The 25,219-nt window shown below is 50.1% G+C and overlaps 1 protein-coding gene across 3 annotated transcripts in view; it reads right to left on the reverse strand.

The window, feature by feature from the left end:
- ADCY5 (adenylate cyclase 5) overlaps positions 1-25,219 on the reverse strand; it is a 170,122-nt gene that overhangs the window by 114,060 nt on the left and 30,843 nt on the right. The window contains exon 1 of one of the 3 annotated variants that reach the window (XM_055260681.2): positions 21,428-21,579. The exons of the other annotated variants lie outside the window; for them this stretch is intronic. Within the exon in view, the coding sequence (XP_055116656.1) occupies positions 21,428-21,511 (84 nt within the window). The 5' untranslated portion in view covers positions 21,512-21,579. Of the gene's footprint in view, positions 1-21,427; positions 21,580-25,219 lie in introns of those variants that run through there. 3 annotated transcript variants of the gene reach the window in all.

The raw sequence follows: 25,219 nt of genomic DNA on the forward strand, positions 1-25,219 counted from the left end.
TAAAGGAAGCATAAGTTATCAAAACACCCAGCTGAACCTCTCTAGGGTACGAGCAAACCTCCTCTGACCCTCCTGAGGCCTGCTTTGTATTGTGGCAGGGGATGATAATTAACTAATGCAATGGTGGCCTGAGTCACCCAGAAAAGGTCACATCAGCAACTACTTCAGGAAGTGGACAAAGCACATACTTTCAGAAGACTTCTATCAGGAAGAATTATAATAATAAATGCTGGCATGAATTTTTGATTATCCAGAAAAGCAGGCCACACAGAATGGCCCATTCCTCAAGGGTTCTGAAGAGAAGGTTGTTACTGAGACCCTTCATTTTTTAAGTGAAAACGACCCCTTGGACAGTCCCCACTTTTGGTGGGCCTTGTGTGATTTACAGAGGGGCTCCCTAACTCTCAAGGACTTAGACCTCTCCCCACTCAGAGGGCTGAGCCCTTCAGGCCAATGCCCAGACCCAGAGAGGAATGTCAGTCCCTTGTCCCCTGGTCTAACTATCTGATAAATGGACAATCCAGGGCCTTCAAGGCCTCCCAAATTGGTCTCCATGTGGCTCCACAATGGCTTATCTCCCAATAAACAGCTAAGCTGTAACTCCAGTCTACCTCCTCTCCCCTAAACATGCCCATCCTCCTTCACAGCACCTGTTCAGCCTGCCTCATATCTCCTGCCACTTCCTTCCCCATCAAAAGCCCCCTCTGCCTGCTGAATCCTCCTCCACCTCACAGGCTCCTTTCCATACTGAGTGGATGGCGCTGCCTGTACACCGCCTCATTGGCTCTGTAAGCTACATGCAGACAGACACTCGGCCTATTTGGTTCCCTACAGGAACAGCAATGTCTCAGCATCTGGTGGACCTTCGATAAACTTTTGCTGGATTTGAAAACCCATGTCAGCCGGGCATGGTGGCTCACATGTTATATAATCCCAGCACTTTGGGAGAGTGAGGTGGGAGGATTGTTTGAGTCCAGGAGTTCAAGACTAGCCTTGGCAACATAGTGTGACCCCGTTTCTACAAAAAAAAATTTTTTTTTAATTGCCAGGCGTGGTGGCATGTGCCTGTAGTCCCAGCTACTTGGGAAGCTGAGATGGGAGGACCACTTGAGCCTAGGAAGTCGAGGTTGTAGTGAGCCATGATTTCACCCCTGCACTCCAGACTGGGAAACAGAGTGAAGATCCTGTCTCAAAAAAAGAAAGAGAGAGAGAGAAAGAGAGAAAGAAAGGAATGGAGTGGAGAGAAGGAAGGAAGGAAGGAAAGGAAGGAAGGAAGGAAGGAAGGAAGGAAGGAAGGAAGGAAGGAAGGAAGGAAGGAGAGAGAGAGAGAGAGAGAAAGAAAGAAAGAAAGAAAGAAAGAAAGAAAGAAAGAAAGAAAGAAAAAGAGAGAGGGAGGGAGGGACGGACGGAGGGAGGGAGGGAGAGAGAGGGAGAGAGTGAGGGAGGGAAGGAAGGAGGGAAGGAGGGAGGGAAGGAGGGAAGGAGGGAGGGAAGGAAGAAGACAGAGAAAGAAGGAGAGGGAAAGAGGGAAAAAGGAAAGAAAGAGAAAAGAGAAGAAAAGAAAAGAGAGAGAAGAAGGGGGGAAGAAGGAAGGAAGGAAAGAAAGAGAGAGAGAGAAAGAAAGAAAGAAAAAGAGAGAGAGAGGGAGGGAAGGAAGGAGACAAAAAGAGAGAGAGGGAAAGAGGGAAAATAAGAAAGAAAAAGAAAGAAAGAAGGAAAGAAAGAAAAAGAAAGAAAGAAAGAAAGAAGAAAAAGAAAAGGAAAAGAGAAAAGAGAAGAAAAGAAAAGAGAGCGAAGGGAGGGAGGAAGAAGGAAGGAAGGAAAGACGGAAGGGAGAGAAAGACAGAGGAAAGAAAAAAGAAAGAGAGAGAGAGAGGGAGGGAGGGAGGGAAAGACAAAGGAAGGAAGGAAGGAAGGAAGGGAGGGAGGGAGGGAGGGAAGGAGACAGAGAAAGAAAGAGAGAGAGGGAAAGAGGGAAAATAAGAAAGAAAAGGAAAGAAAGAAAGAGAAAAAAGAAAGGAAAAGAGAAAAGAGAAGAAAAGAAAAGAGAGAGAAGGGAGGGAGGAAGAAGGGAGGGAGGAAGGGAAGGAGACAAAGAGAGAAAGAAAGAGAGAGAGGGAAAGAGGGAAAATAAGAACGAAAGAAAGAGAGAGGAAGGGAGAGAGGGAGGGAGAGAGAAAAGAGAAGAGAGGAGAGGAGAGGAGAGGAGAGGAGAGGAGAGGAGAGGAGAGGAGAGGGAAGAGGAGAGGAGAGAGGAGAGAGAGAAAGGGAGGGAGGGAGGAAGGAAGGAAGGAAGGAAGGAGGGAGGGAGGGAGGGAGGGAGGGAGAGAGAGAGAGAGACAGAGAGAGAGAGAGAGAGAGAGAGAAAACCCATATCCATACCACAGTGGATCAGGGTCCCTGCTTTCTCTAGCACACAGGGGCATGCACGCCTGCGGGCACTTCACACACATGCCTCACCCTTCCCATGACTTTGGGGAAACTTCTGCACAATGTGAGCTCCCGGAATTGGGAAAGGAAGAAAGGTCCCGCTGAGAAGGAATTCCCCTTGCCCAATAAGGATTTATGCTATTATTTTTCCTTCCACAAACCCTCAATAAACAGAAGAGCTAAATTTGTCTCTGTCCTGACATTCCTAAGAATGGGTGGAACTAGGTGGAAGGGAAGGGGCCCTGCCAGCACTTGCCTCTGTGCCTCCTCTAGCTGACTTTTTCCTTACTGCTCGCTGCAGCACAGCAGAGCGGGAGGCACAGAAATATCCAGAATCACTTGCCCCTCTTCTGCCCCACTTCAAGCAGGAGTCCTGCCTGTGCTCAAAGACTGCCAGGGAAAGGAATGGACTCATCCATGCCAGCCCTTAATCACCATGGCTGGCCAGGCGCAATGGCTCACGCCTGTGATCCCAACACTTTGGGAGGACGAGGCAGAAGGATCACTTGAGTTCCGGCCTTTGAGACCAGCCTTGGCAAAAAAATCAAGACTCTGTCTCTACAAAAAGGTATACACCAGGCAAGGTGGTGTATACCTGTAGTCCTAGCTACTCGGGAGGCTGAGGCAAGAGGATGGCTTGAGCCGAGGAGTTCAGGGTTACAGTGAGCTGTGATCACACCACTGCACTCCAGCCTGGGTGACAGAGAGAGATTCTGTCTCAAAATTTTAAAAGCTCATGTCTGGAAGTTCTTCCTAGTGTCTGGTTTAAATCCCTTCTTCTGTTCTGCAGGGAAGATCTTCTTTGCCATTCTCAACTACTTCTTCCTCTGATCTAAAGTCAAATGGACTTTTTCAAGTCAGAGGGGAGGAGGTTAAGGAAGGGGACTGAGGAAAAGGGGGCTTTTGTAACTCTATCCCTGGCTCAAACCCTGGCAGGACAGATGAGGAACTAATAGGGTGAAAACAGACAGTGAAAGGGACTGTGTGGGTGTAGACATAGCACAGAGGCTACTGGGAGAGTAAACAGAGGACCAAGAGAAGATCAAGAAGGGAAATTTAAGGGTTAACCCTCCTGTTGAAAAGTCTACCTGACTGCCAGGCACTGACAAAGCTGCTCGCGACTGTCTTGGGTTCAGGCACCCCTTTGTCTGGAGTACTCTACTGCCTCAGCCCTGCAGCACCAAAGCAACCATCTGCTGCCCTCCTGCACACAGCATTGGCAACCTGTGCCCACTGCCATGGCAACCAGCTCTCCCAGTACCTGGAGGTCAGGTCTCAACAGCAATGAGGCCCCCACGTGATTTCTAACAAAGCCCCCCCCACCCGACAAAACCAAGTGCTCCCCCTACCCCTCTACTGGGACCCACACACTTTGGCTGCACAGTGATGGAGGGACCTGACGGTGCCCCAACTCAAACCGGTCACACACAGCCATCACATAGTCTAGGGGGTCTGCCCTGGGGCCTCCTGGACTGAGACAACACAGGATCCTGAACGGGGCTTGGTTCTCTGCAGTTTTGCAAGGACAGATCTGAATAATGTCTGACCATTCATGATCACTGCACCCCAGCCCCTTGTCGCCTCCAAACCATGCAGCACGCAGGGCCACTACCACAGGGATAATCTTCAAATACCATTTTCATCCAATCACTCTTCAGCTCAAGTGCCTAAAATAGCAGGCCCAGCTTATCAGATCAAATCTAAATGTTTATAATATTTCCACCCCTACACACACACTCCAACCTCAACCCTAGGTCCTCACCATTCAAGTCACGTACATCTCCTTTCTGTCCCAATTTTCTTGTCCCTGCCATGTTTTATTTGCCCATGCCATTAACCCCCTCCTGTGATGTCCTTGTCTTCTGGGTCATATCCACCTCCTTTAGCAAGCCACGCTGCAGTCTGTCACTATAACTATTTGTACCTACCATGGTGTTAGGTGCAAATGAGTAAAACTGTAAAGGATCATCTTTCTGCTTGTGGGTTCCAAATTTCACTGCAAGCTCATCAATGGGAGAGCTTTCTCCTTCATTAGGCCTTGAGAATCCCCTGTTGGACTGGGAGAGCTCCCACAGGGCCGGCCATCCAGCTATCCCCTTAGAATCTCCCAGGGGCAGGACTGGGGGAGCTCTCTCCATACCCTCCCTACGCTTCAGCCCCGCACTGGCTTCTCTAAGCGTTCCAAGGCAAGCTGGAGGGCCAAAGTCTAGAGCAGTGCTGCCCAGCGGAGCTCTCTGCAATGCTGGAATGTTCCATAGATACCAGATTCCAAAGACTTGATGTCAACAAAAGATGTAAAGTCACCCACAGGTATTTTTTATATTGGTTACCTGTTAAAATGATAATACGTGGATATGCTGGGTTAAATAAAGTGTACGCCTAAAACTCAGTTTACTTGTTTCTTTTCCCTTTTTAAAAAAATACAGCTATAGAAAAATATTAAATTACACATATAGCTCACATTATGTTTCTATTGGACCATGGTCGTCTATTTTACGTTAAAATGGTCTCTACCCGCCGAAGGGCGTAATGAGTGTCCCATCTGAATTGTCCCTAGGTCTTACTTTTATTTCCCTCTCCATACTGCTTTGTTTTCTTAAGTTTATTATTTTTTTTTTACTGTGGTAAAAAACACATAACATAAAATCTACCCTCTTAACACATTTTGAAGTGAATAGTACAGTACTGTTAACTATATGCATATTATTGTACAGCATCACTTTTCTTAGTTTAGTTTTCTTTAACCTTGATGTCTGCTTCTTTGATAGATACCTCCAATTATTTCTGGAACAAACTGGTATTACAAGTTAGTTAATTGACTTAGACCTTTAGTGCCCTAATGCTGAACCTTTCATCCCAGGAACGCTTCAGGAATAACCATAATCATAACAGCACATTTCATTTGTACTGCTTACAGTATGGGTGTGCTTTTTGCATGAGTCAGTTCATATAACGACCCTGTGGAACATGCAAGTCGGGCATTAATATCCCCAAGTCAACAGGTAAGGAAACAGAAGGCCAGGGGTTAAGGGCTGTGTACACAGGCAGTTACACAACTAAAGTGCAACCCCTGGACCCCTGGCCACTTTCCATTCCACACATGCAGTAAGCACAATGAGCATGGGTTCAGACGCAGCAGTTACATGTTCTCTTGCCCCATCAAGAATTGTCTCTGCAATAGGAGGGACTGGGACACTGCTGATAAAAAGGGAAGTGTTACTAAGATAGGAATAGCCAGTGAGGAGAGTTAAGAGGTCTAAAAGAGAATCTATGGGTCTGGGGTCCAGAATCACCTCTGCTCCCAAGTAACTGCATGCCCTTGGATCACTGCTTTTACATCCTGGGCTTTGGTTTCCTCATCTGTGATACAAGCAGCCGGATGCTTCAAGACGCAGCTAGACCGGCACCGCTTGCCCTTCTAGTGGGAATGCGAACCAGCTCAATCCTTTTGTACACCAATTTGGCAATATGTGTCAAGAGCCTCAGAAACTCTTTGACCCAGTAATTCCGCTTCTGAGAATCCTAAGGAAATAATCCTTAAAAAGGAAAAAGCCTTATGTGCAAAGACCTTCATCTCAGCACTGTTTATAACACTAACAAACTGGAAATGAGCTAAAGTCTAATAATAGGAGAATGGTTAAACTGTGATATGGTAAATCCATTTAATGAAATACTATGCAGTTATTTAAAATAATGCAGCATATGTAGAAAACATGCATTTGGCCATGTGAAAGAGGCAGGATATTAAAAAGCTGATACGGGCCAGGCACGGTGGTTCACACCTGTAATCCCAGCACTTTGGGAGGCCAAGGCAGGCAGATCATGAGGTCAGGGGTTTGAGACCAGCCTGACCAATATGGTGAAACCCCATCTCTACTAAAAATACAAAATGAGCCGGGCGTGGTGGCACGCGCCTGTAATCCCAGCTACTCAGGAGGCTGAGGCAGGAGAATCACTTGAACTTGGGAGGCGGAGGTTGCAGTGAGCCGAGATCATGCCACTGCACTCCAGCCTGGGCAACAAGAACAAAACTCCGTCTCAAAAAATAAAAAATAAAAATAATAAATAAATAAAGAGCTGATACGGTTTGAAAGCAGTTAAATTTTAAAAAGAAAAAGGAACACTGCACTCCTGTGGGGACACACATGTATATATCCACAAAAAGCTGGAAGATAATTCACTGTAATGCTAATAGTGGCTATTTAGAGTGACAAGACTAGAGGTGTTTGTTTTTTCTTCTTTTCTCAGTTTCCAAATATGCATAAATAATTTTGAAAAACTTACGTAGCAAGGATCCTGGATTTGAAGTTCCCCAAGAGCACGCATGGCTCTAACATGTCCGGGTAGGTCAGACAGGTGGTAAATGAGGTTGCACACTAAGCCCAGGCTCAGCGCTGGGGGCTCAGGGAAATGCCAAGCACCTGAGGGCTGGGGAACCAGGACCAGCAGAGCCCCATTCAGATGAGGAATGGCCATTCCTACCACCCCGTCTCTCTACTTCAAAAAATGAGAGGGAAGGGCCATTTTTGTGGCTATTGGCACTTAGGATGAAAAACAAGCATCTGTCTGACCATCCTTGGAGCCCACATAGTGGCTGGAGTCAGGCAGGGGAGCTGGGCAGGGGAGCTGGGCAGGGAAGGGAGAGACATCACCCTCAATGACTATTAACAGTTTTGCCCAGGGGCACCTACGTAAGATTTTGTTGGAACAAGTGGTGGAAATGTCAAGGCAGCTTTTCTGGGGGTAGGGAAGAGAAGCTGGGATCCCTCCTGAGTCCTAATCTCCTCCCTCCCTGGTCAGCATCCTTCACGGCAGGAACTTTTCCCCAAACTTCCCAGTCCCTTTTGGCTGTTCTCTGAGACCTCTGCTCAGAGGTAGTGAGGGGAGATGGTGTGGCAGGTAGCTGTTACCGAACCCACCTAAAAACCCAGCCTGTCTCAGAAAGGGTCTTAGAAATATACCGAAAGACTCAGATGTCCCCCTAGATGACTCCACGATGCCTGTCCCCACAGAATCCACAGTCTAAGACCCGGTGCCCAGGTCATACCTCAGATACGGCCTCAACAGGCTAGAGCAAATCCAGAGGACAGAGTCACATGGACAAGGGCTATGAAGAGAAGCTTATCCACAAGTTCCTCCAAGACCAGTGCTGGGCACCCCTGAGAGCTTAAAGGTAGTGTGATTATGACACAAAAGGGAAGTGTGTTCTGAGCTGGATGGGGACCCATGGCCCTCGTCTCTCTATGAGCTGAGATAGGCTGAGAACACAAGAGGCTTAGGGAGGTTTCCAACATGTTAAAGAGAAGGCAGAACCACAATCAGTTATCAGGGCACGTGAGAGATGCCTAGACCACAAGCAGGACCTTTTAAGGTCGATGGCAAGGAGGACAACCCTCGACTCTCCAAACATACTGCCTGGAGCAGACCCAGAGGTGGAATGCTGGGGCTGCAGAGCATGGCTCCAACCCAGAGTTACTATTCTTGGGATCAAATCTGGCTGCCTGACAGCACTGGATTGATGGTGACTGGTGGCCATGTGTTGACAATGCTGGCAGGATGCTGGAAGCCAAGGGGGCCCAGGAAGGCAAGCACGGGCTTCTTTTGAATCTCTCCATCCAAGGAAGAGCAGCTCATAGGACCAGGTTGGGAAAATGTTTAAAGGAGCCCTAGTCGTGTCTACAATTTCTTCTTTTTCACAGGGAAGATGTATTTATGCTATATTTATTATATAATTAGAGATTGGTGATTTAAAAAGAAAAAAAGGAAAGCGGTAAAGCATTCCTCAACACTGTGTGATGGCAAGGAAATCAAAAGATGTCTTCACCAGTGTCTCCCCATCTGTCCTCTGCATCTTGGAATGTCTTGAGCAGCACTTAAGAGCACAGATTGGCCAGGCATGGTGGCTCACGCCTGTAATCCCAGCATTTTGGGAGGCCGCGGCAGGCAGATCCCTTGAGCTCAAGAGTTGGGGACCAGCCTGGGCAATATGGGGAAACCCCATCTCTACAAAAGATACAAAAACTAGCCAAGTGTAGTGGCACACGCCTGTGGTCTCAGCTACCTAGGAGGCTGAGATGGGATTCCTTGAGCCTGGGAAGATGAGGCTGCAGTGAGCCATGATTGCACCAACCACTACATGCCAGCCTAGGCAACAGAGCGAGACCCTGCCTCAAAAAAAAAAAAAAAAAAAAAAAGAGTACAGATTACATATTTAGAGCCAGAAAGCCCTGGGTTCATTCAAGCTGTGGCTCCATCACCTATGGTCTGTGTTGCCTGGGCCTCCTTTCCTCATCAGTAAGTGAGGATGGCAATAACACCCATGTGAGAGGATGGCTAAGAGGAAAAACTCGGGGAGCACTGTTGAGTGAACAAGTGAGGTGCGCAATCAGTTCTTGGGTCTGTCCCTCTAGGAATGCCGCCCTCTCCTCCCAATCCCCTCCACACCACTGCCGTGAGAATCAATCAGCCACATCACTCAAAAACTCCTGGAGGGTCCCTGCTGTCCACGAAATTAGGAATGAACTCCTGAGCTGGGCTTTCCCAGCCCACTGGGAGCCATTCCTCAGACAGCCACCCTGCATGGACCCTGGGTCCCTCCTTCCTGTATGTCTTTGTCACACTCTTCTATCCCTTTGGCTCTCAATCTCATCCCTCTCTGGAATCCATATCCATCCTCTGGACCTTCTCTGCTCTCTCCAGCCAGAAGGGAATTCTCTCTCTCTCCTGTAGCCTTCCTTACATGCTATTCTGACTACAGCCAGCTACACACAGGTGTTCATCTTCCTGACTATAGCAAACATTTTGATTTACAAAATGTTAGTTTATAAGAAAGGAGTAAGACCCACTTCCCTTCCCTTGAAGAACCTGAAATCCAGTGAGGAAGATCCAGATATGCCCACCCAGGAAACATTTAACAAAGCAGAACAGCCGATTACAAAGCAACAGCGAAGGCCGCACAGTCAGCACTGTGTCTGAGTCACAATGTCACATTACCTTGAGGCTCTGGAAGGGGACTTTCAAATGCAGACCAAAAGGCTGGTTGGCAAGCACTGACCAAGCACCCCAAGTGCTGAGACCATAAGACTCAAAAAAGAGACAGTTCCCTCTTCACCAAGCTTTCCGACCTTGGACAAACACCATCCTTGCCAGACACAGGGGGTGAGCAAGGTAACCCCTCAAGCCACCGGTCAGTTCAGAACACTAAGCAGAGGCCCTCCTGGCAGCATCTTCAGCCCTTACCTTCTCACTGCTCCATCCAGACCTCCCACTCCACCATGGTCAGGGGCCAGGAGGTGGGCAGTCGGCCCATGTCCCCTGCCTGTGTCTGGGGCCCGGCTTCTGCCTTGCCCCATCTCTCCAGCTGTGTTCCAGAGAGAAGAATGTGCACTATGCCCAGAACAAACACTAGCACAGACCTCCTGAGTGGGAAGGCCGCTGGGGAAAGAAGTGGGAGGCTCCATCTTCTCACACAAGAGCTCCCAGCCGCAGGGGCTCCGAGTGTGTTGTGGGTCCACTCTGAGTTCAGCACTCGAGAATTTTTGGATTAGGTGGAGCCTGATGGGAAAAATCACAAGGCCAGGGCTCACTACCTTGGCCAGCAGGGAAGACAGACTGGAGGAGTCAAGCCAAATGTGGACACATCTGGGCAGGAGACCCCTCTGCTGAAACACACATTTCTGTTTTATTCTATCTTTTCAGACCCCATCTTCAACTGGCTCTGAAAAGGAGACCCCACCAGTGTGGTCTGATCAGTGTGTTTATCTTGGGGTCTCAGCACCTAACTCTGGGCCTCAGTTTTCTGACAAACCTGCCCCCCCTTGTTTCACCAGTGCTGCTGGAACAGTAGGGCGATGCCAGAAGGGCAGGGCAGAGGAAAGAACCTGTGAGAGCTGCTGGAAGTGCCACCTGTCACCGTGCTGCTGCAGTGCCTGCTGGAGCGGCCCTGAAAACAGAGTGGCTCAGCGAAGGCCGGCGAGGCCAAGCAGCACAGCCTCCCCAGTCCTGTCCTCTCTCGTGCTGTGGCTTTGGTTTTCATGCCAAGGGACTCCAGCCCTCCGCCAGGCTGTAGCAGCCTTGCCCTGCGGACTCCCTTGGCTGCATGGCCAGGCTCTGAGCACCGGTCTAGAGCACAGGAGAAGCAGAGACAAGGCGTGTCGGGCTGCAGGGTTTCCATGTCAGAGTTCTTCTCTTGTGTGGAATGCAAATTCTTCCAGACCCAGAACACCGGCACAGAGAGGACTGAACACCAACTTGGTTCTCTCCTTTAGGACCTGAGAGATCTGTGAGAGGTGAGGAGGGAGTAGGACAGGAGGGGAGAGGTGCCTCCTGCCAGGCCTGAGCAGGGCCATACCAAATGCAAGGCCCGTGGCCTTCCCCACTAGACCATCATGCCATTTTATTTTATTTATTTTATTTTACTCTATTTTATTTTATTTTACTCTATTTTATCTTATTTATTTTGAGTCAGAGTCTCGCTTTGTCATCCAGGCTAGAGTGCGGTGGCACCATCTTGGCTCACTGCAACCTCCACCTCCCGGGTTCAAGCAATTCTCATGTCTCAGCCTCCCAAGTAGCTGGGACTACAGGCACCTGCCACCAGGCCTGGCTAGTTTTTGTATCTTTAGTAGAGATGGGGTTTCACCATGTTGGCCAGGCTGGTCTAAAACTACTGGCCTCAAGTGATCCACCTGCCTTGGCCTCCCAAAGTGCTGGGATTACAGGTGTGAGCCACCACACCCGGCCCTTTTTATTTTTCATCTCTGATACTTTGACATCTGGGGCCTTGCTGACCCTGGAGGGACGGACTGCTCTTCCCAGGCCTAGCCAATTACTAGAGACAGTAAATGACTTGCCTGTGAGTGCACCTTTCATATGCAAACCAACCAATCCAGAGGCCATACTCCCAACCACTTTCTTTATTGGGTTCTTATACTCAAGGCCATTACTTTCCTACCCTAATCACCCCAGGGTCAGGTACTGAACAACCAGAGACAGCCTCTAGGCTCCAGAGCCTGCTGTAGTTATTCAAACTGCCAATCCTAAACCTGCTGACTCCGCCTCTCTGTTCCTTCCCTGGAAACCACAATAAAGGCTCTTGCCCACATTTCTCCCTCGCTCCCTCTGCCTCCTGACTGACCCTGGCATTTCCCCGTGTGGCCCCCACATGGCGTGGCATGGCATGTGACCTCCTCTTGGGAGCCATGAGTAACAAACTATCTTTTCCACGGTGGTTGTCTCCTGATCTGTTGGCCACACCATACCTGAACAATAATAAAACCTACGGTTTAAAATACCCACATGCAGGGCTCCCCAGGCAGTCACAGAGATTATTGTCTGGTGCCCCGATCAGCAAAGCGGCGTTTTCATTTCAGTTGGAGAGAGTGAATAGGAGAGGAAAGGGATTTTTTTCTTTCCTCCTGAAATTGGGCTCTTGGGACTCAAGGTTATTCCCTTTCCATGTCTCCCGTGGTCACTCAAAATGGCACAAATAATGGCTTAATGAGCACTGGCTCTGTTGTAATGATGGGAGAGACAAGGACGCTTGGCCGACTGGGGTTGAGCAAGTCTTCGCTCCCATGACTCCACCCAGCTGGACTCCTAATAAGGCCCTCCCAACAGTGCCTGGGCCCTCTCCACTTGAGCTGGCTCTCCTCCAGAACACGCCACTGCCATCCTTGGCCAGCCTGACACTAGCACACCCACCCTGTAGGCCAAGCCGCCGCCACTGCTCCTGCTCCTATGGGAATCCAGGACCTTTTCCATCTGGGCACCAGGTCATTCCTTGGTTTTGGACCAAAATGCCTCGCTTTGAAACCATCCACACCCAGACCTGCAGACATCTTTGGAGTTCAGCCACCACATTTCCCTGAACTGGCTGCTCCTCTATTCTAGGAACGTGATACCCCCTCAGCTGCCCCTCCTAGCCAAGCTTTATCCTTCCACTCTGACCTCTGGATCCCTCAAGGCCACATACCCAGCCCCAGCTCTAACCATCAACTCTCCCTTCTCCAGACACCCTACTGCTCTCAGCCTCCCCACAGGCCATGCCATTGCCATCAGTGCACACCCCTCTCCTGAGATGCCCTCTCTTCTTAAACATGCAGCACACTTCAGCAACCAATAGTAGCACTTGGATTTCTCTGGTCACCAAAAAGAATGGGATCAGATAAATGAAATGTGCTCTAGCTATAAAATGGAATATTATTCATCCATAAAACATGAATAAAGCACTGATTCATACTACAATGTGGATGAACCTGAAAAATATTTTGCAAATGCCAGGTATAGTGGCTCATCCCTATAATCTCAGCACTTTGGGAGGCCAAAGCAGGAGGTATCACTTGAGCTCAGGAGGTTGAGACCAGCCTGGGCAACATAGTGAGACCCTATCTCTACTAAAAATAAAAAAAAATTAGTTGGGCATGGTGGTACGCACCTGCAGTCTCAGCTACTAGGGAGTCTGAGGTTGGAGGACTGCTTAAGCCAGGGAGATAAAGGCTGCTGTGAGCTATTATATGATCACTCCACTGCACTGCAGCCTGGGCAACAGAGTGAGACCCTGTCTCAAAAAAAAAAAAAAAAAAGTTGCAAAGTGAAAGAAGTCAGACACAAAAAGATACATATTGTATGATTCCACTTATAGGACATATTCAGAATAGGTAAATCCATACGGACATAAAGCAGACTAGTGGTTGCCAGGGGCTGAGGGGAGGAGGAAATTGGGAGTGACTACTAATGGGTATTGGGTTTTCTTTGGGGCTGACAAAAATGTTTGGGATAGACAGAGGTGGAAAATTGAATTTCATCTCAATTTTTTAAAGCGTGGTTTTAGAAAATGCATCAATTATGTACAGTGGCCACATGAAAAGAAATATCAGAGGTGGTCTCAGAGAACACAAAGAGCCCCGGACCTACGGTGAAAAATCTAGACACCAGTTCCATGTTTGATGCCTGGGACACATTAAGCAAATCATGGAACATCACTTCCAAGGGATGCTGTACCACATGAACATGGTCATAACACGTATTTTCAGTGTCATTATGAGAATTGAGTGAGATAATGTAGGAATAGCACACAAAAGACATTCACTTGTACACTCAGCAAGAAAATTAGTATACAAATGTTAACGTTTAAAAAAAAAAAGGCAGACATTGGCTGGGCACGGTGGCTCACGCCTGTAATCCAAACACTTTGGGAGGGCGAGGTGGGCGGATCATGAGGTCAGGAGTTCAAGACCAGCCAGCCCAATATGGTGAAACCCCATCTCTACTAAAAATACAAAAATTAGCTGGGCATGGGGGCATGCGCCTGTAGTCCCAGCTACTCGAGAGGCTGAGGCGGAAGAATCACTTGAACCCAGGAGGCACAGGTTGCAGTGAGCCGAGATGGCGCCACTGCACTCCAGCCTGGGCGACAGAGCGAGACTGCATCTCAAAAAAAAAAAAAAAAAAAGAAGAAGCAGACACAAAGTTCTAGCTATACTCGGACGGGAATGGTGGCTCACTCCTGTAATCTCAGCACTTTGGGAGGCCGAGTGGGTGGATCACCTGAGGGTAGGAATTCAAGATCAGCCTGGCCAACATGGTGAAACCCCGTCTCTACCAAAAATACAAAAATTAGCCAGGCGTGGTGGCAGGCGGCTGTAAGCCAGCGATTAGGGAGGCTGAGACAGGAGAATCATTTGAACCCAGGAGGCAGAGGTTGCAGTGAGCCAAGGTCCCACCACTGCACTCCAGCCTGGGCGACAGAGTGAGACTCTGACTCAAAAAGTAAAATAAAAATAGTTATAACAAACCACATTTACTTACATAAAAATGTATCTCTGTAGATAAAGTATAGAAAAGATTTAGAGAGCTAGCTGGTGTTTTAAGCTTATGAAATATTTTCTATAAAATTATCTATACAGGCAGCCAGGCTCTTGATCTGGCTATGCCTATAACCCGCCTGGAAAGTCTTTATAAAATCCCCTCCCCATCTGACCCCGGGTTTTTAGAAAGGTTTAACCCTTATAAGGGTCTGCTTTAACTACATCCACTCAACACCTAGTTCCTCTATGTGCTAGGGGCTGTGCTAGGTGCCATGGGGGCCCCCAGGGATTGGTAAGAGTGAGTCCCAGTACTCCAGGTGTGTACAGTCGCGGGCCATGAAACCAGGTAGCATGTGGGCAAAAAGGACAGACGGCCCAGCATATGCTAGTTCTCAGGGTGGCCACTGGAGAAGGTATCCTTGGAGTCAGGGTTTAAAGGTGGGATGCGGCTTTCACAGGTGGAAAGGATGTGTTCCTGCTAATAGTCCTGTCCAAGCAGCACAGATAGGTAAGGGAAGCACCACCAAAAGTCCAAGATTGATTATCTAGCGCAGTGGTTCTCAAAGTGGGATACCCAGAGCAGCAGCAGCTGCAGCATCACCCAGAAAGCAGCTAGACATGCAAATTATTGGGCTCCACCTCCGACCTTGTGACTCAGCAACTCTGGGAGCCCAGCAAGCTCTCCAGGAGGTTAAGATGCCCACTCATGTTGAGGTGCCCCTCTTGCACCTCACCTGCCTCCTTAACAGAGGCCGGGCAGAAGGTAGAAACTGCCCCAGAGACATTCCCTCACTCGCTGGCCCCTCCCACCCTCCAAGCCCCAGTTGGATGAGCTGAGAAAGTTCCCTGTGGTTAGAGGAGCTAATCTATCACCTGGATATAAATTAACTTGCCCTCTCTCGTCACCAGCCCACTGACCTGGGAAAGGCAAACACGCAGCTGGCAGGGAAAGAGCAGTAATAAATCTCTTTTTCTACAGGTCCTCCCATACCCACTTCCCCAACTGAGACCTGTGTTCCCTGGGGCAGTGTGGCCCCATAGCCCTGAGGTCCCTCTGCTCTCCCACATGAGCAGGTGCTGGATCCGGTCAACCCAGTGGGAGGCCCCCATCTGCCCTCAGGGCCTCCACCAGAACTAGGAGAATGAGAAAGGGAGGGAAGGATGGGGGCTGGAACACAGCTCATCACCCTTAAGGATGGCAGAGTGACTGGAAGCTTCCTTTGTAGAACTCCTCAGGAAGCAGCCCACAAAGACTCCCTCCAGGGCAGCTCTATCTTGGTAGAGTTCTGTCCCCCTCCTCCTCCTCCCCTAACCCTTATCCCCCAGTTCCTCCTCCTCCTCCTCAACACAGCAGCCTGGGGCCACCCCGTACCTCCCAGGCATAAGTAGGAATGGTAGAGCCATATCCCAAGGTGAAGTGCCTGTTTGGGAAGGGCTAATCTCCTATTATTCCAATGCCCTTGGCCACATCCTGCACTCTGCCTTCGGAATGAGCAGATGAAAACCAACATAACGTCCACCTTAGAAAGCTGCAGTAAGAATGAAATCTAACAGGACACATAAAGGACATAAAATAAAGGCTCAACAATGGCAGCTCTTAGATTAATCACCATCACATTCATTCTTTTTTTTTTTTTTGAGGTAGAATCTCACTCGCTCTGTCGCCCGGGCTGGAGTGCAGTGGTGCAATCATAGCTCACTGCAGCCTCGAACTCCTGAGCTCAAGCGATCCTCCCACCTCAACCTCTTGAGTAGCTAGGACTACAGGCAAGTACCACCTTGCTGGGCTAACTTCTTCATTTTTTGTAGAGATGCAGTCTCACTATGTTGCCCAGGCTACTCTCAACCTCCTGGCCTCAAGTGATCCTTCTGCCTGGGCCTCCCAAAGTGCTGGGATTACCGACATGAGCCACCTCACCCCATCCATCCTTATTCAAACAACTTAAATAGCTATCACCTACTGGATACAGCCTAAATTCCTTAGCACTAGCCATTCCAGCACCCATTCATCTCCAAAGCAGCAGCTACACCAAATCACTCAGGTTTGTCAAATATGCCCTCTACTACCAAGCCTAACTCGTTCCCTCCATGAGCTTCCTGTTTCAGTCTGCCAGAAAGCTCTTCCTCCTTGCCCTGTGCCTCCACCAACCTCTTCCATTGCAGTTTCCCTGGGCCTCCTGGAATCCACAGTCAAGGGCGTACTAGTGCCTGCTTCGAGGAGAGCCTGCCATCCACCACTGGGGTCCACTCACAGAGGGCTGAGCAAGTATAAGAGCAAAACAAGTGTCTGGCAAGTGGACTGGATTCCCTCCAGTTCAGAAGGGAAACCAGAGCCTCAAATAAGGAGGGAGCAGACCCCTGACAGGCCTCACCCATCATTGACTAAGGAGTTAGATCACCGGGCTGGGGGCCTGTCCTTGGCACCTAGGGGAGGTAACACTCATAGTGCCCGGCCTGAGACAGAAACTCCTGAGACAACAGATGCTGACTCAGCCTGAGAGGACAAAGGACAAAGGCCTAAGCCTGGCCCAGGATCCCAGTGCCTACCTTTCTCCTTCCCATGCCTCTTACCCCCAACCCCCAGCCAGCAACATGTTGTAAGTCCAAGCTCCCACAGAGTGCCAGGCCCAGCACCCCCAGTCCAACCCCAGGACTCGTTCCAGAGGCAAAGCAGGGTGGGGCAACAGTTGCTCCTGTCCTCACAGCCTGGTGACCAGGGTGGCCCTGGGACCAAAGCCTCTGGGCTCATAGCTTAACCTAATGGGACACCTGAGCTGACATGTCAATACAGGTGAGCAGGCCCACGTGGGGCTGTCCACCGTTGACAGAACAACAGAGTCCCAGGTGGACTCACTGTGGCCCTGTCACCCATCCCCCGCCCCTGCACAGCCCAGTGTCCATCCCCGCAGCCTGTGGGCCCGGGTACCAAGCCCACCCACACAGAACTCCACTTTTGGAACATGCCCTCTCCCCAGACAGGCATCAGAACTATCCTACCCTAGGCTCTGCCAGCATCCAGGAGCTTAGGATGCCTGCCCTCTCCTTTCTAGAAGGTGCCAACAAGCCCCCACTCATAAAACCTTCCTCCACATACGGGAGGATGGGAAGAGACAGCAGGAGGGAATGAAGCTAGACCTCGAGGCTTCCTGACCACAAGAGGCACGCTGCGGCAGGAAAGAGGACCCTTTGCCTCATAGGCCTCTCTAGCCATGGCCTGGGGTCCCTGTGTCCTACTGCAGATTCCTGCCACCAGGCTGCCCTTAGAGAAGGTATTCGCCGCAACAGGAGACAGGGTGTGGTGGGAGAAGTAAGAACAGACAGTAACAGAGAAAGGACCCAATAGGACATCCCCGTGGGCTCTCCCCCAACTCTGAACAGACGCCAGACAACACAACCACTGTGTCCTCCAAAAGCCCGGAAACCACATACACTGTGGTTCCCAAAGGGGCTAGGGCCACGGGGATGGTTTGGGAGTGAGATTTCAAGCGTGTGAAGACAGCAGTTACAGCACTGACAGCCGCTGTGTTGTGGTGGCAGAGAGAGCTCGGAGAGGCTAAGAGCAAAAACCTTGGAGGAAGATGTGCTGGGGAGCTGGGAATTGGGCTTAATGGGGGTCTGGTGCAGAAGGAACCTGAGCCCCCACTGAGGGTCATCTGGTGATGTGGAAATCTCTGAGATCCAACTCCCCCATCCCTCATTTCCTATCTCTGTTCTTCAGCTTTACCACAAAAAGACATCTGCAGAACTAGAAACATCTGGATCCTTCCTCAAGCTAAAAACAAAAACAAACAAATAACGACAAAAAAAAAAAAAAAAAAAAGGCAGTCGTGGTTATGTGCTTCGTTCACTGACTGCCCTAAAGAGCCCCATCCAGGAACGTGCCTGTCAGAACAGCTGGTGACGGCGTCCCTCTCCCGGCACAGACGCCCAGCACAGCCTGATAGAGCAGGCAGCACAGGCCAGCCTGCACTGTCTCCTGGTTAAATCCACATCTCTAAGAAGTCACGGAGCCCCCTGGAGACGCCCTCACCGTCCTCAGCAGACACAGGCTTCATGACGCTGGCTCCTCCGGGACAGGACCAGCCTCACTCCCCTGTTCTGTTTTCCCATTTTCATCTTGGAAACTCTGCCAGTTCGTGGGAGAGGAATCACAGCCCATCTCCCAGCAGATGGGCCAAGCCAAGGACCAGGCTGTTTTCTTAAGCAGTGACCTTTCGGAAGGCAGGAGCTGAGCGTGCCTAAAACACAGAACACGGAACATTTCCCCAAACCCTAATCTGAAGCAGGCAGGAGCACTTCCCGTCCCTGACCAGAGAGATGGCTGAGCCATGAGCTCAGGTCCCTGGGTGGGCTGGGCCCAAGGAAGGGTGGTTGATTTCTGGGAGGCCTCTGATCCCAGCCTGAGCAGGGAGGGAGATGCCCCCTCCCAGACAGAATTTCCACAGTAGAGTCACAGAAAACCTGGCTTGCAGAGGGCCTCCCCTCAGAAACCTGAAGCCTGTGTTGAGAGGCCAGGTCAGGGGGGGATTCTGTATCCAGAGCTGCATAGGATCCCAGCAAACAAATCCCAGAGCAGTGAGGCTCTCACCAGAGGGAGCAACCGATTAACAGCCTTTGGAAACAAGACTGCAGGCCCATCCAAGTCACTCTGCCTGGCCTGCTGTCAGTCTAACCTAAATCCCTCAGGCTACAGCTTGAGGCCCTCTTGCTCTTCCTCAGTGAGGGCAGGGAAAGCAGTTCACCTGCCTTTGCTTTGTTCTACAAGCCTGACCATGTTGGGTGCAAGAGACATGAAACCCAGTGTCTGTCCCTGAAGGAGCAAATGGCAGCAGAAAGCTGAGGAGACAAAGGGTTGGGGGGGCTGAAGAACGGACAGAGTGAGGCCCAGGAACTGCACCCTAGCCCAGCTGCAAACTGTGTGATCCTGTGTATTCAGCCTCACTCTTGGATGGGACGATGCAGAAAGAGTTTGGGGAGATGACTGTGAAGTTCTCTGCCAGCCCTGATTCAGATAAAATGCAGAAGGGAGGAGGGAGAGAGACTGAGAAGGTGGGCTGGACAGTATGTCATGGGCTAAAGGTATATAAACTGCCCAGCATCTGCCTGCGATGAGTCAATGAAGAATGACTTTGGGGGACACCAAAACTTCAAAGACCTGCCACCACTCCTCAGTCCACCCTAGCCTTCTCTGCTCCCAAGTGGACAATCCCAGCATGGCCCTCCTGCCAGCCCCTCTACACTCATCTCACCTACTAGCTCGTCCCACATCCATGCCCCACTTGCACACCTACTGTGCAGCTCTGTGGGACCCTTTATCCTCTCTAAGCCTTTTTTTCTAAACTGTAAAATGCGGATGATAATAGTTTCCACTTCCCTGACACTCCAACAAGCTAACACATGGCAAATGCTCCTCGGAAACCATACAGATGTTCCTTCAGCCAGTGATTTCCTGCGTCCAGGACTAAACACAACGGGATGAGGAGCTCCAACTCAGGGGAGAGAAAGTAGCATTTCTGAGGACCACTTCTAAGCTAGGGCTTGACCTGATGGCTTATCTTTTTTTTTTTTTTTTTTTTTTTTTTTTTGAGACAAAGTCTGGCTGTGTCACCCAGGCTGGAGTGCAGTGGCATGATCTTGGTTCACTGTAACCTCTGCCTGCTGAGTTCAAGCAATTCTCCTGCCTCAGCCTCCCAAGTAGCTGGGATTACAGGCACACACCACTATGCCCAGCTAATTTTTGTATTTTTAGTAGAGATGGGGGTTTACCACATTGCCCATGCTGGTCTCGAACTCTTGACCTCAAGTGATCTGCCCGCCTCAGCCTCCCAAAGTGCTTGGGATTACAGGCACAAGCCACCCTGCCCAGCCCTGATGGCTCAACTTTAAAGCAACCCTCCCAAGGATCTACAGATGAGGAAACTGGGGCCCTGAGGGGCTAAGTAACCTGCCCAAGGTTGCACAGGTAGTCATAGCCAGAAGCAGGATTTGAACATATGGCTCACTCCAAAGCTTCCACCACTGCCCCTTGGGTCCCTAGAGAGAAGATCCTTGGGGTGAGCTACAGCAGGGCCCGCAGCCACCCCTCATCACCAGGGAAAGGATCCATGGATTCTCCCACAGCCCCCACTGGCCCTCGGGTCTGATAGGAACTGTTTATTCTAGACTCATATTTTCTGTAAACATGGCTTAGGTTGCCAAGGGAGGGAGAGAAATGCATTTGTTAGAGAGGAATGGGATGGAATCATAAAACTTCCTTTGGCTCAGCTGGGGGCCTGGGGACAGGGTGGAACCCTCTGCCATGCCTGGACGGAGGGTTATCCAGCCTCTCTCCCAGCTCCATGGTACACTAGTACCACCTCCACGCCAGAGCCGGAGTGGGCCCGCCAGGTGTCAGTGTGCCTGTGGTCTCGGCCGGTCAGATCACTTCTCACCAGAGCCCTGGGGAGGGCTTCATGGCACAAAAGAAAATGACCCAGATTCTTTCTGAGCTTGTCCTCCCAGGGGTGATGGCGGCCCCTGGGAGAACTAATGAGCCTCTCTTCAGCGTCTGCGGGACCGTTTAGAAAATGATTACTTTTCCTGCAACCAGAAAGAGGGGGTGGCAAGTCCCACAGCGCCTCTGTGGCCTTGGGGAGGAGCTCCAACCAGACAGAATGCAGTTTAATTACAAAGCCTGGGCCTCCAGGTCTAATCTGGTGCACCTTCTTACTACATTGTTTTTCTTTTTAAGTTCTCCTTCATTTAACCCAAACACCATGCCCTTGGAGGTCATTCACAGTGAGGAAACTGAGCGTCTTTAGTGGACCCAGGATCACAGAGAGGCAAAGATCAAATTCAAGTACAGACTGTTTTCAGAAATACATGCTAGGTGTATAGGGGTAAATGGACATGAAGGCTGGAATTTGCTTTAATATATTTCAGCAAGAAGAAGAAAAAAAAAAGAATAAGTGAAATCAATGTGGCAAAATTGTGACAACTGTTGGTTGAATGGTAGGTATATGGTAGTTCATTATTTTCTCTACTTTGAATGTTCCATACCAAAAAATCCAAGATAAAGGCCCCACCAAGGGTCAGGGGTTACAGCACAGGCCCCAGGTGAGGTGTCCAAGAAGGGGGCAGGGCAAAGGAGAAGGAGAATCAGCAGGAAGCGACAGGTGGTGTGGGAGGCCTGAGGCGGCCATGACACTGACCCTCCGTGGGGCCCACTCTCCTCCAGGACCTGTCTGAATGGACAGGTCACCTCTGCTGCAACAGCCCTCTTTCTGAGACTTCATTCCTTACTTCCAGACGCTTCCCCAAAAAGAGGCTAAAGGCAATAATCTCCTTCCCTAGGACATTTATAGCCAGAACATTTTGTCCCCTTGTCTTGGGGAAGACACCAGGCTGCTTAACAGTGGAACAGCATAGACAACCTCCCAAAGGGCCTCCCTGTCCCTGATTTGATTAGAAAGGAGGGAGGAGGCTCTAAGGCACTGAGGGACCCAGAACAAGTCTCTCATAGAAACTGGTAGAGACCTCAAGATTTTGAGCAAACTCCTACCCGACAGGGCGTTCATGCTGGGGACAAGGCAGCCTGATAGAGGAAAATACCAATCAGTGGCCCTTATTATTCACAAAACTCTCTCTGCCACGAACTGAATTATGGCCCCCAAAATTCCTCTGTTGAAGCCCTGTCCAGGGCTTGTGAGGGGAGGAGGGCTCACTGGCCAGCGGGCAGTTATCTCCCTCACTGCCCCATTAGGGACCCCAGGAAGAGGAATGAGGAGAGAGGGTGGGAGTGTATTTGTGTGTGTGTGTGTATGTATGAGTGTGAGTATATTTGGCGATGAAGCCTTGAGGGAGGTAATCAGGCTTAAATGACGTCATAAGATTGGGACCCTCATCTCATAGGAAAAAGAGTAGGCTCCAGAGATATCTCTCGCTTTGTGAGAACACAGAGAAAAGACCCAGCGAAAGGCAGCCATCTGCAACCCAAAGGGAGAATCCTCATCCAACCCCAATCCTCTGGCACCTTGATCCTGACTTCCAGCCTCCAGAACTGTGAGAAAATACATTTCTGTTGTTTATGCCCCCAGTCTCTGGTAAATGTTACAGCAGCCTGAGCAGACGAATAGCTCCTTCCCCCGAGAGAGCTGAGAGCCAAAGGTGCATTGCAGTTCCATCTGTCCCCACAGCAGATCTGTCTAGCTCAAGAGCCCCTGATTTCTTGGCATCACCCAAGGTACCAGGTTCCCCCCTTACCCCACCCCCACCATGTGATCCAGGGCAGGAGGCATGAAAAGGCCACAGGTGGCTCTGCATCTTCACGAAGTTAGTGAGAGGCTCCCACCCTCTCTCCTCATTCCTTTTCCTGGGCTCCCTAATGGGGCAGTGAGGGAGACAACTGCCTGCTGGCCAGTGAGCCCTTCTCCCTTCACAAGCCCTGGACAGACAGGTCCCCAGACAGAACATTACCTTAAGCCCTTGCCCTCAGAACTCTGTAACTGAACAGATATTTGCACAGGCCAGTCATTGTCCTTCTCTCATTCAGGGACAAGTCCTTACTAAATGTCCACTTTGCTGAATGCTAGAGATGGATGTGTCACTCCTGGCATTGAAGTGGCCAGAAATCTACAAATAAAGGAAGTAACATGGAAAAGACATGAGCCATGGGACAGTATCTCAAGTCAGAAGATGGCAGGTCTAAATCCAATCCATTCAGATGGGTCTAAATCAGCCACAGAACAGCCATGTGACCCTGAGTGGTCACCTCACCTCTCTGGGCCTCCGTTTTTTCCTCTGAAAATGAGAGGGCTGGAGATGATGGTTATACTTCTTTCCAGCCCTGACATTCTAGAATTTTATGAAATAGAACTCAGAAAATGATATAAATGAAGGCTCATAAGGTAAGATGGCCTGGGATGCCTGCAATGTGCTGGAGGAAAATGCAATGTGGGCGGCCTTCCAACAGAGCGAGGCTCTGGACTAGCCATAACTACCAACAATTCTGCAGGCAAGGAAACAGCCATTCACAGTAATCAGAGTGGGCTCATTTCCCTGGTGAACCCAGCCACTGTGCCCCATCAGCAGGTCTAAGTTACAGAGCACTCAGACCCCAGGAGCTGAGACCCACACTGATCACTGGTTTCTGGAAAGGCCAGTGGCACAGGTTCACCAAAAGATCCCACCTTACCACCTGGTCCATGTTCCCACCATCCCTGGCATGAGGGCTAATTTTACATGTGAACTTGACTAGGCTAAGGGATGCCCAGATAGCTGTAAAACATTATATCTGGGTGTATCTGCAAGGGTACATCCAGAAGAGATTAGCATTGGAATCAGCCGACTGAGTAAAGAAAATCGCTGCCTTAGTACATTTTGTGTTGCTATAACAGAATACCTGAGACTGGGAAATTTAGAAAGAAAAGAGGTATATTTAGCTCATGCTTTTGCAGGCTGAAAAGTTCAAGAAGCATGGCGCCAGCATCTGCTCCGCTTCTGCGGAAGGCTTTTCATGCTGTGTCACAACATGGCAAAGATCAAAGGGGAAGCAGATACGTGTGAAGGAACAAAACCTATGGGCGCCCTGGCTTTACAACAACTCACTCTCCCAGGAACAAATCCAGCCTCAGCAGAGAGAGAACTCATTCACTACCAGAAGAACAGCACCAAGTCATTCCTGAGGGATCTGACCCCACGACCCACACACCTTCCACTAGGCCCCACCTTCCAACACCACCACATTGGGGATCAAATTTCAACGTGAGTTTCGGTGGAAACAAACTCAAACCACAGCAATTGCCCTCACCAAATTCAGGTGGGCATTATCAAATCCACTGAAGGCTTAAATAGAGCAAAAAGGTAGAGGAGGGGAGAATTCACTCTCTTCCTGAGCTGAGACATCCATCTTCCCCTGCCCTTGGACAGCGGGCTCCTGGTTCTCAGGCCTCTGACTTAGGCTGGGACTTACACCACTGTCTCTCCTGGGTTTCAGGCCTTCAGGCTTGGACTGAAACCACGTCACTGGCTTTTCTGGTCCTCCAGCTTACAGACAACAGCTCGTGGGTCTTCTCAGTCTCCGTAACGGCATGAGCCAATCCCCCATAGTAAATCTTTCTATATGTCTATATAAATCCTAAGGGTTCTGTTTCTCTAGGGAACGCTGCTAGTGCAGCCGGTACCCGAGAGAGCACTGCATCCCCTCCCCTCATCATGATTCCAGGCCCTCCATGCATCTGAGGAGCACACAGTCAGGTGGCACTCAAGGCCCTCCCCTCCACGCGCCCCCACAGGCCAGGGAAGTGCCGTCCGCCCACCCACTTCTCTTTGAATGGCAGCACTATTCCATCACTCTGGCTCATCTTCCACGCCTCCTCTTCCTCGCTTGCCAAATCCTGTCACTTTTCCAACAGAAATGTCTCTCCCTTCACCATTTCCTTCCTACTCCCACCTCAGGTCCCATACCCACGTTGCCAGACTTGCATCAGCCTCCTCAATCCTGTAAATGCTCCCTGTCCAACCGACCCTTCTAAATTACAGCCTGCACCGTGCACTCCTGCCTGCAGACCTCAGTGGATCCCCTTTTACGCTTCGATTCTGTAGATACTCCTCACCCCAGCATGTGAGGGCAACCATGATGTGTCACATTCCAGCCTCAACTCCTGCCTGCTCCAGGAAGGACCCTGTGCTTGGGTAACTGGGGAAGACTCTGTGTACCTGGACATACGTGGCACATTCCAGCTTCCAATCCTTTGCTTCCGCTGCTCCCCCTGCCAGCGAGGCTCTTGCTGCACGGCCCCTCTCAAAAGTGACCTCCTTCATGAAGCCTTCCCTGGTCTCTCCCCCATCCAGCCCTCCCCAGCTGCTGCTCAGCTCCCCTCCTCCTCTGAGTTGCTCTTCCCACTCCGACTCACCTTGCACTTGCCCCGTGCTCATTTTATTCTACCTTGTATTGAGTTATTTGCGCAGTTGTAGACGCCCCCCACCCCTCCACCCAGCACAAA

This window comes from Symphalangus syndactylus, chromosome 21, assembly GCF_028878055.3.
Source record: "Symphalangus syndactylus isolate Jambi chromosome 21, NHGRI_mSymSyn1-v2.1_pri, whole genome shotgun sequence".
Lineage (NCBI taxonomy): Eukaryota > Metazoa > Chordata > Mammalia > Primates > Hylobatidae > Symphalangus > Symphalangus syndactylus.